General features: G+C 38.1%; 1 protein-coding gene across 1 annotated transcript in view; it reads right to left on the reverse strand.

Annotated features, from left to right (window-relative positions):
* Positions 1 to 18392, reverse strand: part of WDR64 (WD repeat domain 64) — an 88963-nt gene that overhangs the window by 492 nt on the left and 70079 nt on the right. Inside the window, exons 20-30 of the mRNA XM_029965026.1 lie at positions 17321 to 17408; positions 15929 to 15971; positions 14567 to 14700; positions 13069 to 13174; positions 11352 to 11413; positions 10839 to 10948; positions 10201 to 10383; positions 7929 to 8028; positions 5619 to 5693; positions 5412 to 5445; positions 4563 to 4670 (exon numbers count right to left, since the gene is read on the reverse strand). Coding sequence (XP_029820886.1) covers positions 4603 to 4670; positions 5412 to 5445; positions 5619 to 5693; positions 7929 to 8028; positions 10201 to 10383; positions 10839 to 10948; positions 11352 to 11413; positions 13069 to 13174; positions 14567 to 14700; positions 15929 to 15971; positions 17321 to 17408 — 1003 coding nt within the window. The 3' untranslated portion in view covers positions 4563 to 4602. The remainder of the gene's footprint in view (positions 1 to 4562; positions 4671 to 5411; positions 5446 to 5618; positions 5694 to 7928; positions 8029 to 10200; positions 10384 to 10838; positions 10949 to 11351; positions 11414 to 13068; positions 13175 to 14566; positions 14701 to 15928; positions 15972 to 17320; positions 17409 to 18392) is intronic.

An 18392-nucleotide genomic window follows, 5' to 3' on the forward strand; every position in this document is an offset into this window, starting at 1 on the left:
ACCACAGTAAAATAGTTTAGGTCTAACTATTAATAGGGACAATATCAAAGAGAAATTATTGCACAGTGATAAAACATAACACAAAAGAGCATCAAAAGAAATGGGTAAGGAGCTCTCTGAACCTGACCTGTTCATTTTTATTCTTTGAAGACTAGGAAATTTTCAGGTAACAGGAAGAGAGCTGATGTTGCTGTGTTTCAAAGGGAGATAGGACTCAGAATTCCAGGAATGTTACCTTTCATACACTAACTGCCAAATCAGGGAACATAAATAGTAAATGGAAGATTACACTTTATCTGGTGCCACTTGGTTTGTCAGACAAGGCTGATTTTGGTTTTAATCACAATGTTAGTTAATGGGGTGGGCTGACCCTGGCAGACACCAAGTACTTTCCCAGTTGCTTGCGTGCTTCCTTACTTCTTCCAGTAGGACGGGGGAAGAGATTTGGAAAAGCAAAAGTGAGAAAACTCATAGGCCACAGTGAAGGCAGTTTAATAGGTGAAGCAAAGCTGCATGTTTGAGCAAGGCAAACTAAGGAATTCAACCACTACTTCCCATCAGCAGGCAGATGTTTAGCCACTTCCTGGGAAGCAGGGCCTTAGCATGCATAATAAATGGTTACTTGGGAAGACAAACACATCTTGGTTTCCTCCTCCATTCCGTGAGCTCTTATTTCTAAGCAAGATGTTACATGGTATGGAATAGTTCTGGTCAGTTTAGGTCAGCTGTCCCAGCTGTGTCCCTTCCCAGCTTCTTGTGCATCCCCAGCCAACTCACTGGGTGTGGGAAAAAAGCACCTTGTTGCTGTGCAGGCATTGCTCAGCGATAGTCAAAACACCGGTCTGTTATCAACACTATTTTAGTCACAAATCCAGGACACAGCACCATACAGGCTGCTATGAAGAAAATTACATTCATCCCAGCCAGACCTAGTACAGCTGATCACAATAAGTTTAAATATACTCCCACAAGATATTTTGCTAAAGAAAAAAATGCAGTTACTCCTAAATCTATCATAGCCCTATAACAAGTTGGAGGCAGGTAAAACATTGCAAATCATCGTATATTCAGCTCATGAGAAGAATGTCTTTTCAAGAAAGCCAGCAGATCAAACACCATTCAATGCCAGTGATATAGAAAACCTGCTATTTTCCTCAAAATATTAGGTAACAATGGCACTATTTATATGGATTAATTACTCACTAAGGTGACACACTAGGCAAGGAGTGGTACCTTTAGCGAAAGGACAATAGAATATGTATTCTGTGTTTGTATTCATGTCGTGACATTGTCCTGGAATGCTGAAATGCCAGGAAGGATTGCGGAATCATGATGGATAATTAATTGAATATGAGCTCAGCAGGCACACTTCTGGCTTAGAGGATGAACATGTTCTTTGAAAGCATAAGCAAGGAACTAACAGGCAGAAACAGCAGGGTATATTAACTCTTCTTTTGAGTATATTATTCTTGTAGGATTATGAGTAAAAAATGGATTTCTAAGGCAGAAACTTAGCAAAAAGACAACCACTGTGATGAAAAGTCTAAAAAGAGATAAAAAGTCTACAGAAATTTGCCTTATAGTGAGAGACTCGCAAAGCTCAAACTACTGGTAACTTTGCTACCAAAAGTAATTGGGAGGCTCATAGAACCTAGGTAAAGGAGAATACTGTGTTTTGCTTTTGCCTTCAAGCTCACACAGTTGGAAATGTGATTTCTATGTATCACACTCCCCTGATTTTCTCTTTCATAGAGGTTTTGGAGGGAACAGAACCAGAGGCTTGTGGAGCATCTGTGAGGATACTGGAGCCAGAGCCATGCAGAACCTATTGGAGTTGACAGGGCTTGTTAGTTCAGACTGGCACATCAGTATAACACACTGCTTCCAGGCCTGTAACTGACTCCTGAAGATGCAATGCACTTCCCCTCAGCTAAATGCCCAGGCTGCTCCTTACTCTCATCTCAGACAAGTTCATTGGATCATGGAGAGCAGGCATTGACTTCATCTCTGGAAGTGTTCAGGACCAGGTTGGATGAGGCTTTAGGGAACTTCTTCCACATCTAGTGGAAGGTGTCCCTCTCCATGGCAGGGGGGTTGGAATTAGATGGTTTTTAAGGCCCCCTCCACCCCTGTATTGGGTCTGGCTGAGCTGGAGCTCATTTCCCCTCAGTAGCCCTCACAGTGCTGTGCTTTGAATTGGCAGCTAGAAGGGTGATGACAACACGTCAGTGTTTTGGCTACTGCTGAGCACAGCATCAGCACTGTTCCTTCCTCAGTTGAGAGCAAGATCCTGGGAGGAGACCCAAGTAGGCCAGCTGACCCAAACTGACCAAAGGGACATTCCATATCATATGTCAGCTCAGATGTAAAAGCTAAGGCAAGGAGCAGGAAGGTGGGCATTCATTGTCTCCAATGGCTGCCTGCTGAGAAACCATCATGTGTGCTGAAGCCCTGCTTCTCAGGAGTGGCAGATCATCACTGCTCATGGGAAGCAGAGAATAAACCTTGCTATCTTTCACTTTGCTTCACTTTTGCATGCGCAAGCTTCTGCTTTGCTTTTTACTTTAAATAAACTGCCTTATCGAAACCCACGAGTTGTTTTTTCCACCTTACTCTCTCCCCTGTCTGGCTGGGAAGGGGAGTGATAGAGTGACTGGGTGGGCACCTGGCATCCAGCCAAGGTCAACCCACCACAACCCCAAACCATTCTGTGATTCTTTGATTAAGAATAGTCTCTGGAAAGGATTTTTGATGGTTGATGAAGCTTAATCTAGCAGAAAAAAACTCAGTATGATATTCAATGTACAGAAGTTCAAACTGGACAAATTGAAGCAGGGAGGAAACCAGCAGTTTTGACATGGAGAATAACTGGGAGCAAATGTATGTTAAGACCCTTCAACTGGAAATCAAAATAGAAACACAAACAGGCATTTGGCCACAGAAGGTACTCTTGGTTTCTCTGCCTTCTGTCACCCAAAAGGTGACAGATCATACAGCCAATCGCCTTTGGCACTAAAATTCACACATCTTTCTGTCAGTGTAAACCCAATTTTATTTATTCCTGATAATTGAAGTTCCTGAAATATCTTCCCTAAGGAAGCAGATATCTTATCTGAGATCTCAAGCAAGAGCATTTTCTTTTATATAATAAATACTACACTGGTCCTGATTAAGATCTTTGTTTCAGGGCCATAATGAATTCTTAGATGTTCAATGGGCTATCCACTGATTTCAATGGGAATGATTTTTACATAAACCCAAGATCCCTTCCCCTTTTACCATGTGCTTTCCCAAGCAGAATGCCAGCTCATTGGGCAGCCCAGGATGGAAGATGCTGCAATATGATGCTATTAATACCCATGCTAGTTAAAGCTTTGGACTCTCTGTTTAGATGAAAATAGAGACTAAAGCACAAGAAGAATGAAGCTTTCTGACATTACTGTGCTATGAAAGAAGGGAGAAATCTAAGAAAGCAATAGCTTTCTTAAATGTCGTTGAGAATATGTTTCCAACATTTGCCAGTTCTCATGCTATCTAAAGGCACAGGTTTAAATAAGGGATTCAGGGTCCAATCATAAAAATTGGTAAGATATTAAGTAGGTTTTAGCACATTTAATTAATTCAAAATCCACCAGAATGACACTGTTACTAGTCTTTCATTAAGTAAATACCTACTGGCAACTGCTGAAAAGGAGTATGCTTTCTGATCATCATAAAATATGCTGAACAACTTTTAAAAATTTTGAAATTTCTTACAACAGTTAGGTGTAAGCAGTTCATATTGAATTACAGTAATGATAAAATAATGCTATTAAACCTTCACCCTTATTAAACCCTGAATACACAGACCTTCCTTTAAACATATCTGTCATGCCCTAGGCTTGGTATGTATTATATAATAATAAAATGGTGAAAATAATTGGGGTCAATTGAGTTGATTTATAGTGTTTTTTACTATTTTAAATCTGCATTGCTGAGATTTAAATTAGTTCCATGAGGGATCAGGATTTCCCCCATAAACCTGAACTGACAGGCAGTAAGCTGACCAGAAAAAATAATTTTAAAAAAAATCTTATCTAAATAGATTTTTCTTACTATTACATGTTAGTGTGTTTCTAACACAGCATAAACCCAAAGGAATCTGAGCAGCTGAAAGTGAACTTTTTGGTTAATATGGCCATTTCATGCCACTAACAATTCTGGTCAAGGCATGTTCTGAACAAACAAAATATTGGCACTAAAAGGTATTAAAATAATAATTCTGAAGACTTGTCTGTATAGCATTAACAAAACAATTGGAAGGAATCACGGAATCACAGAATCTTTAAGCAGTTATCATAGTAAGGTGCTTTTCCTTCTTAACCATCAAGAAGTGGAGTCAAATGGGCTTTTCTGTGAGTGTCTAGTTATAATCATACACTGGCTTTATTAGAATATGTTCTCTGCATGAAGGACTGGAATAGAAGTAAAGATTTGATTTCTATATGTTCTACTTAATAATGAAATGGATTTTAAATATAATATTAAAAAATTAAAATATGATAAAAGGAATCTGCTATTACACTTTTATGAAGATGGTTGCTATGTTTATTTGTCTTGACCCTAATCTTCATTGGAATCTTTATCCATTGTCCATCCACTGGACTTCATAGCTTTGATCCTCTGAAGACCTTTAGAAAATTTCAAGAACTAATTAATATATTGAGGCGAATAGACCAGAGTGATAACATTTTGTAACAGAATAGACAAAAAAAATTATTTTTTGTACATGTAGCTCACAAAAAAGTCTGACTTCACTTAATTGTAAATCCATTGCAGTGCCACTGGCTTCAGAGCAGTTGCTGCTCCTAATTTACCAAGGCACAAGACCCCCTGTATTTTATTTTCTTTTTCTGAAAGAAAACAAAACACTGATTTCCAAAGCACATTAATGGTCAGAAGAATAGCAAATGTGCCAACTTTTTGAACATTGTGCTCCTGAGTTTGCTCTTTTGAGACACTCTGCAATGCTGCATGTACAAGCATTAAGTCATACATATGTTGCAGAGTACCCTACTCATCCCACCTAACTAGCCATCTAGGAGTTAGGAGTCTTATCCAAGCTAGTTCTCTAGGTTCCCCCTATAGAAAGAGATCAGCACCTTTGCTAGGGATGATTCTTTTCATCCTGTGATAGGTGGGCTATGGAATATTCCAATCTTTCTCCATAGAAGGAACAACCCAGGAAGTTTTGCTAGACAGCTTGCAATAGAACAAATCAATAGTACCCATAAAATAGTACTACCTTACAATACCCAAAGCTTTGGGCAGATGAGAATAAATAGTTTTTGGGCTGGCTGAAAGATTCAAGTCTGAGCAAAAAATTAATGATGTGAGGTTGAACAGGAGAAGTAAATGCCTGGAATACTCACTTTTTGGCATGCTCACTTCAGCTGGAATCTCAAGCTTCCATCAGATGAAGTTGGTTAGGTAGTAATGCAAATCATGTGAGAAAATTAAATTGAGAAGCAGACAGTTAACAATAGAATGTCAGAATACATCACTGTAATAATGTCCTACTGCTAGTGGCTTCTGCTCTATGAAAGCCACTGCAAGAAGGAGAAAACACTTGTGCTCACCTCATATATAGGAAGAATCCCATATACTGCACCAGCTTCTTTGCTTCCAGGCTCAACAATTTCCTGAGGTTCCATCTGACCAAGGGAAGCCAAAGTCAGTGCATTACTAGCTGAAGCCAAAAGGTAATGAAGACATTACTTCTATTATTGAATTGCATGTTAACATTCATGTTATCTGAAGAAATGTATAGCATTACTATGTAAACAGATTATGGTTTATGGACAGGTTATCTTTGTACCATGTAAAAACTGCCTTGAACATTTTTTTCATAGGAGGGGATCAATCTTCTGCTATAGAAAATGCACAACCAGCAAAATTCCAGCTTCACAAGGGGCACATCAAAATGCTTTCTGTCACCTAAGTTAAAGCTAGTTTTAAACACTTAGTTCTCTCACCTATTAACACTTTGGATAGGCTCAATAAAGGAAGAATTTTCAGGGTACTCGTCTGGTTTGGTGGATGCATGTTAGCAGAGGACAGTGCAAGTCTAGCCAAGGTGTAATGGAGTAAGGACTTGCCCCCAGATGACAGTTTCATCACAGCTGTCAGTCTGGCTATTCTGTTAGGCTGTGCAAATCACAAACACTTTAGCAGCCAGTTGGGAAAGATGCAGATGAACAAAATGTTTCTGCTAATTGCCGAAAGCTTTGAATTTGTGAAAATACTTGGGGTACCTTGACAGTTCATCCACAGTCACATGTATCCTGAGACTTACATAGGTATTAACCTATGGACAGGGCAGGAAATGAAACTGCCTCTACATGAAATAGCTGTGATTTCACACGAAGAAGACAATTTCTGGGCCTCCAAAAAGAGAACAAAAAAAGCACCTACAACTTGATATACTGCAAAGAACTCTTGTTTCCTTCAAATTTGAAAATGTGAGTTTATTTTGAAATGGTCCATTATGGAGAGATTTTCTTACATTTTTCTCATGGTCTTACACACTGAGTGTGCTGCAGTAGTAACACTTTAAGAGATACCACATCTTCAACAATGTAAAACATTCCTAAAGGAATATCTTCAAGTTTCTGTCTGTCAATTTTAAGCATTACTGACGTGCATTGATTACTAGGCATTAACCATTTCAGAAAAACAGGACAACTGGATTACAGTGAGCTAATCAACGCCACTGAATAGCACATCTCCAGTCTGAAGTGCAAACCGAAGCTCACTGTTTTGTTCTGCTCTAAGGCAAATGATAGGAAATCAAACCTTTTTCTCATTGAAAGCTCAGTCAGAATGGGACTCCAGTGCTAATGTGTATCAAGTATCTTCTGCTATGAGACCTCCAGACAATCCTTTTTTTGAGTGACTTGGTAAAACCCAAAGCCAAGCCAATTTCTATTGACGTGTCTGACAATGTAGTCAACCACTGACTTTGCTACGGTAAATTTAATGTTTTATACCAGCATTGACATATTTCTTCCCCACTAACACTGTTTTCTTATTACACAGTGCTGTATCTACAGCTGTTGAACAGCAGGGGACCAATGAAAACTGCTTTCTCTGTTGTTTTTCACTGACTACTGTTTGGATCTTTGCTGGTCACATTAGAATATGAGACTGTGGTATGCAGGAGACTCATGGTACCACAAAGGTTAGGAAAGAATATTAAGAGTTCATACCCCTCACTAGCTGTTGACCATTAACTTTTGGCAAAGAATGGTCAGAAAGGTGTGAATGGAAGCTTTTTTTGGCCGGGGGCCATAGAATTGGTGTATTTTTCCTTTTCTACTACAACTGCAAGAGAAGAAGTTTTATCTGTTCCCATGACTTTTAAGGGCTGAGCCAGGTAAAGGTGGAGGAGCTCCACCGATATTCAGTCAGAGCTGTAGAAAGCATTCATAATGAAATCTAACTCAGAACTCTCCTGGTTTCTGATTTCATAGGAACCCTGAAAGAATTATTGTGTGTAACCAGGAATTCACTGTCTATTGTTCTAGTATTATCACACTTCCTTTGAGTAAACTGAAGATATTTAGGTTTTCTGTTGAAGTATGGGAAAATCCTAGATTGTGGGGTTTTTTTGGTGTTTGTTTGTATTTGGGTTTGTATGTTTGTTTGGTTTTTTTTAATTCTGTTAAACCAGTACTACCTTGTAAATTGAAATTTGAAAATGTGAAAAATGGGAATGAAAACCAGGGAGGTTTCTTAGATCCCTCTGTTTATGCATTTTTGTTCTAGCTTGTCCATGGAACAATAGGGATACATAGGGTTATTTGTAGATAATTTCTAAGTGAGAAATACAATTGCATTTCCTATATGTTGCCCAGAACAGAAACAAATTTGTCATATACATTAGCTACCTTTTCAGGAGCCAGAGCTTGGAAAAACTTGAAGTCCTGAATTACATTTGAATGTTGAGCCTTTTCTAAAACAAAAGGTAGTCTGGTCAGGGACTTCCACCTGTACACACAAGACAGAAAAAAATCTGATGTTCCTATCAAAATGATGATTTTGAATGCAACATTCTTATCTAGTTCCAAAATGAAATTATTTCAAAATATAAATTATTCCATATATCTTCACAATATAATTTATATTAGGACCTTCATAGGTGTTATGAAGTGCTTCACTAACACTTTGTCAATTTAAGTACTGGCTGTCATCTGTAGAAGGCAGTAGAAGGCAGGACATGTTAATAAAAACACTTCTTAATGTTAATAAAAACACTTGTGCTCACTGTCTTATAGCTTTTCAGGATTTCCATCAGTTCTAACTGCAATTCCTGAACACAACTTTTGTAACAAAGGTTTGTTACATTTGTCTGGTTTCCAAACTTAGTCGTGAGAAGAAACTATCTGGAGTGTCTGATAGTGCAGATTAACACAGTTTCATTTATAATCAGAAAAATTAAGTCAGATCACATAAGCTAAGGAATTATGAACTACAGAGAGAAATTGAGACTGTTTGTCTGTATGGGCCTATCTACATGCTGGCATTTTTCAATAGATCACCTGAGATGCTTGTTTAAACTGTACTCAGCTGAGTTTGCGTCCTTTTTGGGTATGTGCACATTTGGGGAATATTTTCCCCCAGCTTTCTCCTGGAAAAACTGTCTGCTCATGGCTTGGATGGTGTACTGTTCGCTGGGTAAAAACTGGCTGGATGGCCAGGCCCAGAGAGTGCTGATGAATGGAATTAAATCCAGCTGGCAGCCAGTCACAAATGGTATTCTCCAGGGCTTAGTATTGGGGCCAGTTCTGTTTAATACCTTTATCAATGATCTGGACGAGAGGATTGAGTGCTCCCTCAGTTAGTTTGCAGATGACACTGAGTTAGATGTATTGATCTGCTGGAGGGTACAGCAGCATGTGGCTGGTTTTTTTCCCGGTTCTCTACACAGTTAAGGTTTTTTCATTTGCTTGCTCTTTGTGTAATTAATGTGTTTAAATGTATGATAGCCAATCTCCTTTACTGAAATATTTGAAGAATCCTCAAAAAGTAGTCACAGTTTGACACAGACATGTAATTAATGGAAAGTTTCTTTAAGGTTAGCTGACTCAATGATAGTCTCTTTGATTTCAGAGATTTCAAACTAGCTGCTGACTATTCCAAAGGACTACAGGGGTTAGTCCTTCAAACACAGCCAAGCACTTCTCTCTATTGATGAGTTACTGTTCTGACTACAGTGAGACTACTCATATTAGCAAGAACTCCATGGAATAACAAGTCTTAGCAGGATACTGAATTAAATGGGGTAACAGTAAAACACCCTAGAGATTTTCCATTGTCCCAAAGTGCTTTGGTTAAAAGACAGCTTCATACTGCACATGCTATATGAAATCTTACCACTAAAGCATGCATGACTTTTTAAGCCCTGAAATATTTTTTTTCCCAGATTTGGACTACTTTGTTACTAAAGACACTTGTGTGTGTTGCCACTGAAGATGTCTCGTCAGTGTTTATGTTCACTTGGTCAACCCACTAATTAATGAACCAGGCAGTTCAGGACTAGAAATATGACTTAAACTAGAGGACCAAGGACCAAGGACCAATGACTTATAACTAAGCCATACCTCTTAGGAACTCTACCTAGAAGAAAAGTCCAATGCTGCTATCAAACACACAACATTTATACTAGTTTCAGAATGTCATGATCTGTGAATCCATTATCCATGTACATGAATGTATCCATAAACATCTCATCAAATTTAAGATGACCATTTTTTAAACTGAAAGATTAAATTTGATTTATTCTTCTAGAAGGATTTGTGTTTTGGTTGAAACTATTCACATTAAGATTTTTCTATATGTTTTTGGGACATCGGAAGTATAGCAACTTCTGGAATATGAAAGTAACAGGCTGCTAACCTGAACAGTGTACATAATATACAGACTATAATTAGGCTAAAAGCTCAGACAATTATCTAGTCATCACTACTACTGAATTCAAATCTTGAACCTAATCATGACTGTCACTTATCCATGCTGGGTAAAAAACAACTTTAAAAAGGATTTTTCTAAATTACTCATAGTACTAATATTTTTCTGACCTTCAGGTGAAAGATGCTTTTAAAGTATATTTTCAAAACTGTTTCCCCAATCATACATGAATGTAAATTTATGAGATCTTACTTTTCTTTGTCCAGCATGAGAGGATATTCAACCTTCTTTTCCATAGGCTTGCTTTCCTCTTTAATTATAGCAGTAAAGTTTTTAACATCAGGAGGCAAAATCAACCGATTGGTGTCTGATAATTCAAACTTCCTAGATTGTCCAAAGTAACCAAAATAGTATCCACTGTCAGCATGCCAAATCCTACAGACATAGTAGAAGCAGTGCCAAAGGACAGAAAGGAAAAATTGATACTTTTAGAAGTGGAACAAAAGTGAGAAAATACCTGTCTACAATAACAAATTCTGCAGCACTGTTCTAGAGTTCAGTATGCTTGTCATAAAAGAACAACAAAGAGATTGAAGTTCACTGTATAATGTAATTTGAAAGTAAAAAAAATGTCAGAAGGTTGTTGTAAAAAACAGAAAACAAACAAACAGTTCACTTTATATATATGAAACTGAGGAGTAAAGGTACCAATATCCTGAATTGTTCCTACAGTAAGGTGATGCCACCAGAGCAGGATCTACACAAAATTTCTTTAGTGATTTTATTTTTATTTTAAGTTTTAGCCTATATACAAGTCCAGCAACAAGAGGAACTTTGAAGACGGTTCAACTGATCTGCCATAGCAGTAAAAGTATTCGTCATTTTTGTACCTGACAGAACCATCAATGGATGCTGTCACCACCACATTTTTCTCCTCTTCATGAAATAAGTCAACCACTTCAGTATTGTGTGCCCTCCAGCAGAGCTTCTCCTTTACTTGCTGAGGGAAAAAAGCAACATAACCACATTTGAGGCAGTTCTGTATCCCACCATGGTTGCTAGCTTAGTGGACTTATCACCATGTCTTTCTGAAAATTAGAAGAGATGAAAAAGTAATCCCTCCATGAAACAGCCTGCAAATGGCATATGGTAGAAATGCCGCTCAAGGGACGTGGATAAATTAATTCTTAACGTACCTTCTTGGAAACACAATGGAATAATGCTAACACCATTTAATTATATTTTTCTTGTTTTTCACAGCATCAAGTTATTATTTCAAGCACAAGATATGATTTTTATATGCATGAAATATCTTTAGTCTCTTTAGAGCTCTGAATCCGTTTTTCTCTCTCTTATCTTGGTATAATGTTCAAAGTAAGAAAATCTGACAGATTTTTCCTTACTTTTTTTTTATTTTGTGAATCTTCTAAGAATGAGGCAATGTTCCAGCAGATAACATATCCTTCTGTTTAAGAAAGGAGAAAGTAAAACATCAACAAATTTCATTAGTGCTACACATTCACTTGTTGCTGCCATTTGCTCTTAGTAAACACTGGGCAGAATAAAGCAGGGACTACAGGTCAGTCATTTTACAGTGAATGTCACTATCTCATTGTCAAGCACAGAGTAGAAATAATGGACTATTAATTAATTAATATGCAAAGAAATGTATAAACTCATTTTGAGCAATGTGTAATTGACTGGAGAGGTTTGAAATGGAAAACACATAAAGTTTTTTCTTTAAATTACATGAGTGAAAAATAAGAGTCATCTTGCCAAGACAGTTGTCTATTGCACAGATGAGGTACAAAAGCTTCCTGGGGATTAAATTGGTTTTCAATCCTGGTAAAATGGATAAAGTTGAATTGTATACATAATGAAAACTTAATGTTTTACAACCTTTTAGGGCACTCATGTGAAACAAGAATCAAAGAACCACTTTCCTTGTGACCCACAACTGCTAAGTTTCCTGCCTAGGCTCCCTCTTTCCTGATGAAGTTGCCTCATTTCTCATTTCTGCTACTAGACAGAGGAATCTTTTGTGTAATTCCAACTTTCATACTGGTCACATCTGATTTCTAGGACTGTACATCTGCAAGCAAGGAGGCTGGCAGAGAAGTTGACCTTTTCCTAACAAGGAAAAATCTGTAATTGGAACAGGAATTTGGTAGCAGCATTGCAGAGAACAGTGCAAAAAGCATGAAAAGCAAATACACAGTGACACAAACACAAAAAGGCAAAGGGAGAGTATCAAATGAATAGGTAATAACGTGGATACTTTTCCACCACTAATTAAAATCCTGTTCAGTGCATGCTGCCTTTCTGAACTCATTTACTGATTTGAATTAGAGAGGGTGGAAACTCCTCTTCATTTTCAGTGTCAGTCTGTGGCTCAGTTTTGAAACAAATGGGAAAAAAAACCCTCTTGTTCCATCCAATTTTTTACAGCATAAGAGCAGGAAGTTGGCAGAAAACAGTTCTAATAGTTATTTGAGAAGAAAAGTGACACATTAAAGTAAAAAAATCTCTTATGACAGACCCAGAGATGGAAAACTGCCAGAGTGATTCTAAAGGTTTGGACAAGAATCAGACAGCAGATAAACTCTTGGACATTCTGCCAAATGGAAGCCAGATTTGGTGTGAAATTAGAAGTCTAGCAATGAGCTGCTAGCACAGACACAAGTGCTTTTCTATAGTAGCAGTGTACTGCTGGAGCCATTACTGCGCGCTCTGTAACAGTGTCGGAATCACGGCTCTTGGTACAGCCCCAGCTGCAGCTTTTAATTTAGCATTATTACTATGGATCTGAAATTTTTGCTTGTTCTTAGCAGTAATCTTTGCCCTTGGTATTGATACCATAATTTAAATGGGAAGTATATGCAGGGCACGTGAGCGAAAAAAATTGTAATGTCCTTTATGAAAACAATGCTGCTGATAGTGCTATAATGCTGAGCTTTAATCTACCATCCTTTTATACGACAAAACACCTTTTTCAATTCTTCAGTTATAGCTTTGATGGAAAAAATACGGCAACCTTTGGACCTTTGTTTCCGCATTTTTGGTACATTTACAGCGTGATATTTTGCAGTCCTACAGACTGCCCTGAAGATGTTTACTCACCTTTACTGCCTGCCAAAAGCATTTTAGTGGAGATGTCTGTACACAGTACTGTCAGAGGACCTGAGGGATCTTTTGAAAATGGCAAAAGTTCTTTCATTAAGTCTCCCTAAAATAAACAAATACATACATACATAAGTAAACACCACATATTTATCTTATAATACTTATATTAAAAATAATAATGCACCAGAGGTCGAGTGCCATTGATTTTATTTATTCAGTATTGCTGAACTCACATCTATTCAGACAGCTTCCAAAAAAGATAAATTCCTAAATCTACTGAATGACCAAGACAGCTGTGGTGTATTCTTCTGGATTGCTGTCTCTTGCACATCAAAATAACAAGCTATTTAATTCTTCAGGCAATTCAATCTAGTTGTACCTACCCCTAATTCACCACTTACCCCTCATTTGCTGTGGAATATCATCACTATGTACCTCATCTGCTATTGAAAAGTTGTTTCTTGTTGCGAATGGGCCCATGATGTCTCCTTCACCAACTTGCTATATTTTCCAAGTAAGCACCAGTAGACTTTCTCCCTTATTGCCTCTTCAGGTTTGGGAGAACATGAGGGAGAATGTCTTGCCGGTAAGGAGATTCTTGATTTTGTCATCCATGTAATGATGATTAAAATCATGCCAGTGATGACATCACTGTCATCTGAACTTAGAGATTCCTAAAGGAATCTAAGCAGACTAATGTATCAATGATGAATTAAAAAAAACCCAAAAACAAACAACAAAGCCCACACATACTCTACTTAGATACATTTACCATCATACTCTACTTTTGCATGAAACATCTGCAAGGTTACCTTTTCGTTCTGAAAAATTCTTTCTATGACTTGCCTTTGCTGGGATTCCTGCTAAAGCCTTACATGGCTGACCTATTATGATCACTGTCTGCCAGAATGACCAATATTACCTATCATATGACTTCCCCTTCTTGCTGTATTTACTTTCTACCTCTTGTTTAAAGTAACAAGTTTTCTGGAATAGAGTCTTAGAAATCTGAGGTGATATGACAACTAAGCCTTTGGCACTCAGTTGCCGGACTGGCTTTTCAAGATCATAATAGTTGTAGACACTATGTGTTAGAATACTATTCACTCCTGGTTTGTAACCCTCCTAGTGCTAACTGGCTTGTGCAATGTTCCAGACATATTTCTCCTCTTCTGTGAGTAGGACACTCTGCCTTGCCTATCATCCTTTCTTAGAAGGTAAATGTTGCAAGTGAAAAATCAAATTCTAGACTTTCACTTAACTTTACAGTCAGTTTCAATTATTTCAAATCATGTTTCTTCATTTTCTACTTGCCATTACTCCCTGCTACAGTTATTAAAACAGAACTCATTTGTGTCCATGGAAGAAACTAATAAGCAAAAAATGCAATAAATGTCTGCTGCTGCAATTGCTAGTTAAAATGCAATTCTCCAAAGATTAGTGGAATTATCTTCTCAGTGGTCCAGTCCCATCCCAAAGACATTCAGCTAGTTACCTGACTACTCCATAGGCGGATACAGCCACTTTCATGAGCAGAAGCCAGTATTGGTGAGTGTCCTACTCTAGACTTGGATGACTGTACATTCATCTTTGGGTATTGGATATTCTCAGATGTAGCTGTGTCTTCTGCTTTGGAACACAAATGATCATAAATGTTATCAAAAACTTTTAGCACTGCTTTTGAATGCACAAAGATTACATAACACTAGAAAAAAAGGTGAATTTCAAAATAAACTCCATCATCAAGATAGCATTACTCTGAAAACACTACAGGTATGGATAAAGACAAGTGAAAAGAAATCAGAACAATCTTCACGATCTTATCTAAAACAACCAGAACTATTGCTCTGTGATGCAGGGAACCTCTATAGAGCAGAACCATTGATTTTACAGAAACTGCAAGCACAGGTGAGGGTGGAGAAGGAGCACAAGACAGGGGTCATCAGGACAGCTGACAAGCTGTCCTAACTAAACGGCACATCAATTCTGGAAGCATAGATTTCTATACTTATTCAGTCTATACTTATTTATTCAGTCCAAAACTTTTGCTAAATGCAAGGTGCAGGTCACAGAGAACCTTTTTTGAGTTTTTGCTGTGAATTCCCCAAAGCTGGAGATGCTGGCAGGTCCCACGAAGGTCCTCAGTCAAGTGGACATTCATTCAGTGAAAGCAAGATTTAACAGGAGTGCCTGTTTCACTGGGCAGCTACAAGGCTTAGGAATATTCTTGTTTCAGGGCATGCTTTTTTTTGCCAAATAAATTAATCTTAAATTCATATTGCAGATGATCAAATTTTTTGTTATTGGTAAATTCTGCTTTCCATCAGAGGATGTCTAAAATATTCAGAAGAATCTAGAGGATTTGCTTCTTGCAAATTCACCAACTCCATTTGTAGAGTTTTAACTCTTAAGCACTTGACTCTCTCTTGTGATTTTTTAAGGACATATATTATGAGAAGATTTTTCCTTCTAAAATTTCACCCACTTTTGAGGATTTTGTCTGAGGCCATTTGCTCATGCTTGACTCAAGTTGGCTCTTGCTATACTATTTCAATAATTCATTGCCAGAATATTTATGTGGAAGAAAAGTCTGCGTAGTTGACATTTGCAAAAATTCTGAAAGGTGTCATCATGTCTACTTGGAAAAAACCAGCAATTAAGGCCTTGCATATCTTGCATCCTGGCCTGGCTTTTGCGAAATAACTGCAAATCAGGAGGGAGCAGATGATGATGAGATGTCATCCACTAGTGGCATCCCAATTATTCTAAACACAGTTTGCCAGACAAACTCAGTTTCCATAGTAATCTGGGCAGAACTCACAGATCAACACGGAGAACAAAAAACATTTTTTCATACCTGTTGTTATTTCAGTATTAACTTTATCAATTTCCACGTTTTCCTAAAAGCAAGGAATAAAATGTAAAAGAATTAGAAAATGGAACTTTGATGTAACTACAGAACAGTTCTCTAGTTGAAATTATTTTAAGAACTTAATTTTTTTAGTTGGAGAATTCAGATATTCCCCCAATTTCCACCGAGTGTAAGACAAGACTTCCTCTGAAGAGAATCAAAATAAGAGAAGAAAAAGTCATAAATTAAATTAACAGGAATTTAGGAGCATGTTAAATGTAAATTTGGCTGAATAGAATTAGTTACTTAGGACAAGCAAAGTCAATAATTTACAATCATATGAATGTAACCTAGATCTCTTTCATTTATAACATGCATATAGTCTTGTTACTGCCTTGACCAAAAATTAACAAAGTGCATAAATACCAATAACATTTACTCACATCTCCATCTTCAGTAAGAGAATTGTCACAGTCTCTCATTTGTGCCTTACTATACAGGCTTCTGAGGATCCCCAAGGCTGACAGTAATCAGCCTCAAAAATTGCCAAGTCAAATAAGGCAGGAAAAACTATGCAGCCAGGAGTGTTTGAGGTATCTTAGAAGAAGTCAAGCCGCTTCAATCTCATCCTACTTATTGATATGTAAAGCTTGATGTGTGGGGCTTTTGGGACTCTTTATAAGAGCTGCAAATGACTGTTCATTTTGTTATTCTAATGACTACACAGCACAGTACATTGACTACTTTAGTTTGCAGATGCCAGTTAGGCCAGGTCTACTTGGGAATCTATTGAAGTGCATGCCCTGAAACAAAATGCTTGTAAGAATATGAGATGTAGCAGGATTTTGCCTACTTATCTTTTGTTGTTTGCAAATATGGCATGTTCTTCTGGCATAGAAGGGCAAAAAGTGTCAAAAAAACCATAATGCTATCCTTAGCAAAAATAGAGAGATGTCTCAATCAACAGACTGAGACACTGGCATATTAATGGTAAATCAAATGTCATTTGAAAGAATGCATCCAAGCAGGTGTGGCTGCAACGTAGATGTGGTTCTGCTTTTATTCAGTACTTTATGATTTGACTGTTTTACGTTCTCCATTGCATTTTTCTATACCCACCATTTGAAATTCAGAATTGCTAGTGATAAGCATCTGACAAACATGTTGATAGTCAGCTATCCTGTGTATCACAGAGCGACCTGACTGACAACATATTCTTAATTGCCCACCTCAGTCAGTTTAGGTGAACAAAGTTCATTTTTCTGTAATTCCTGATATTTCGTTTTGTGCAGTGTTATGGAGGAATTTTAGTAAGCTACAGGACTTTAAAACCAAAGCTGAAATGACAACAGAAATTTGTTTTGAATGCTACCAAATCCATGAAGCCATCATACCTACCTTATGTGGGTTCAAAGAACTGCTCTCATGCTCTGGGATGGCACTGACATCACCCCTCACAGAAGTAGAGGTCTGGGAACTCCTTTTCCTGTGTGAAAGAAAGTATTGAAGATCACTGACATTCTTGAAGACACTGTTTGATAACTGGAAATCAACATCACCCAGCATTATAAAGCAGAAGAATACAGCCTGAATTTACGAGACTGATTAGACACTGTCCCAGTGTGCCAAAAGGCAAGCCGGTGGGCAAGACAACCGATCTGGCTGAACAGGGAGATTTTGATGGAAATTAGGGTAAAGAAGACAGCCTACCAATTATGGAAAAAAGGGCTGGCTACTCAGGAAGAGTTTAGGAATATAGTTAGGTCATGTAGAAAGAAAATTAGAGAGATGAAGGCACAACTTGAACTTAATCTCGCCACTTCTCTGAAGGATAACAAAAAGTCATTCTTGATACATCAATAGCAAAAGGAGGGGCAAGGAAAACCTCCATTCTTTGTTGGACATGGGTGGGAATATAGTTATCAAAGATGAGGAAAAGGCTGAGGTATTTAACACTTTCTTGACCTCAGTTTTCAACAGTAAGACAGGTTGTCCTGAGGACAGCTGGCTTCTGGAGCTTGTAGAAAGAGATAAGAAGCTGAATAGCCCCCCTGTAATCCAGGAGGAAACAGTTAGCAACCTGCTCAGCCACTTAGATCCCCACAAGTCTATGGGACCAGATGGGATCCACCCAAGGGTGATGAGGGAGCTGGCAGAAGAGCTCGCCAAGCTGCTCTCCATCATCTACAACAGTCTTGGATCACTGGGGAGGTCCCAGATGATTGGAAGCTGGTGAATGTCATGCCAATCCACAAAAAGGGCTGGAAGGAGGACCTGGGAAACTATAGGCCCATCAGCCTGACCTCAGTGCCTGGCAAGGTTATGGAGCAAATCATCCTAAGTGCAATCACACAGCACCTACAGGACGGACAAGGGATCAGACCCAGCCAGCACGGGTTTAGGAGGGGCAGGTCCTGTCTGACCAACCTGATCTCCTTTTATGATCAGGTGACCTGCCTGCTGGATGAGG

Source organism: Manacus vitellinus, unplaced genomic scaffold (assembly GCF_001715985.3).
Source record: "Manacus vitellinus isolate BGI_N305 unplaced genomic scaffold, ASM171598v3 scaffold_8_pilon, whole genome shotgun sequence".
Classification (NCBI taxonomy): domain Eukaryota; kingdom Metazoa; phylum Chordata; class Aves; order Passeriformes; family Pipridae; genus Manacus; species Manacus vitellinus.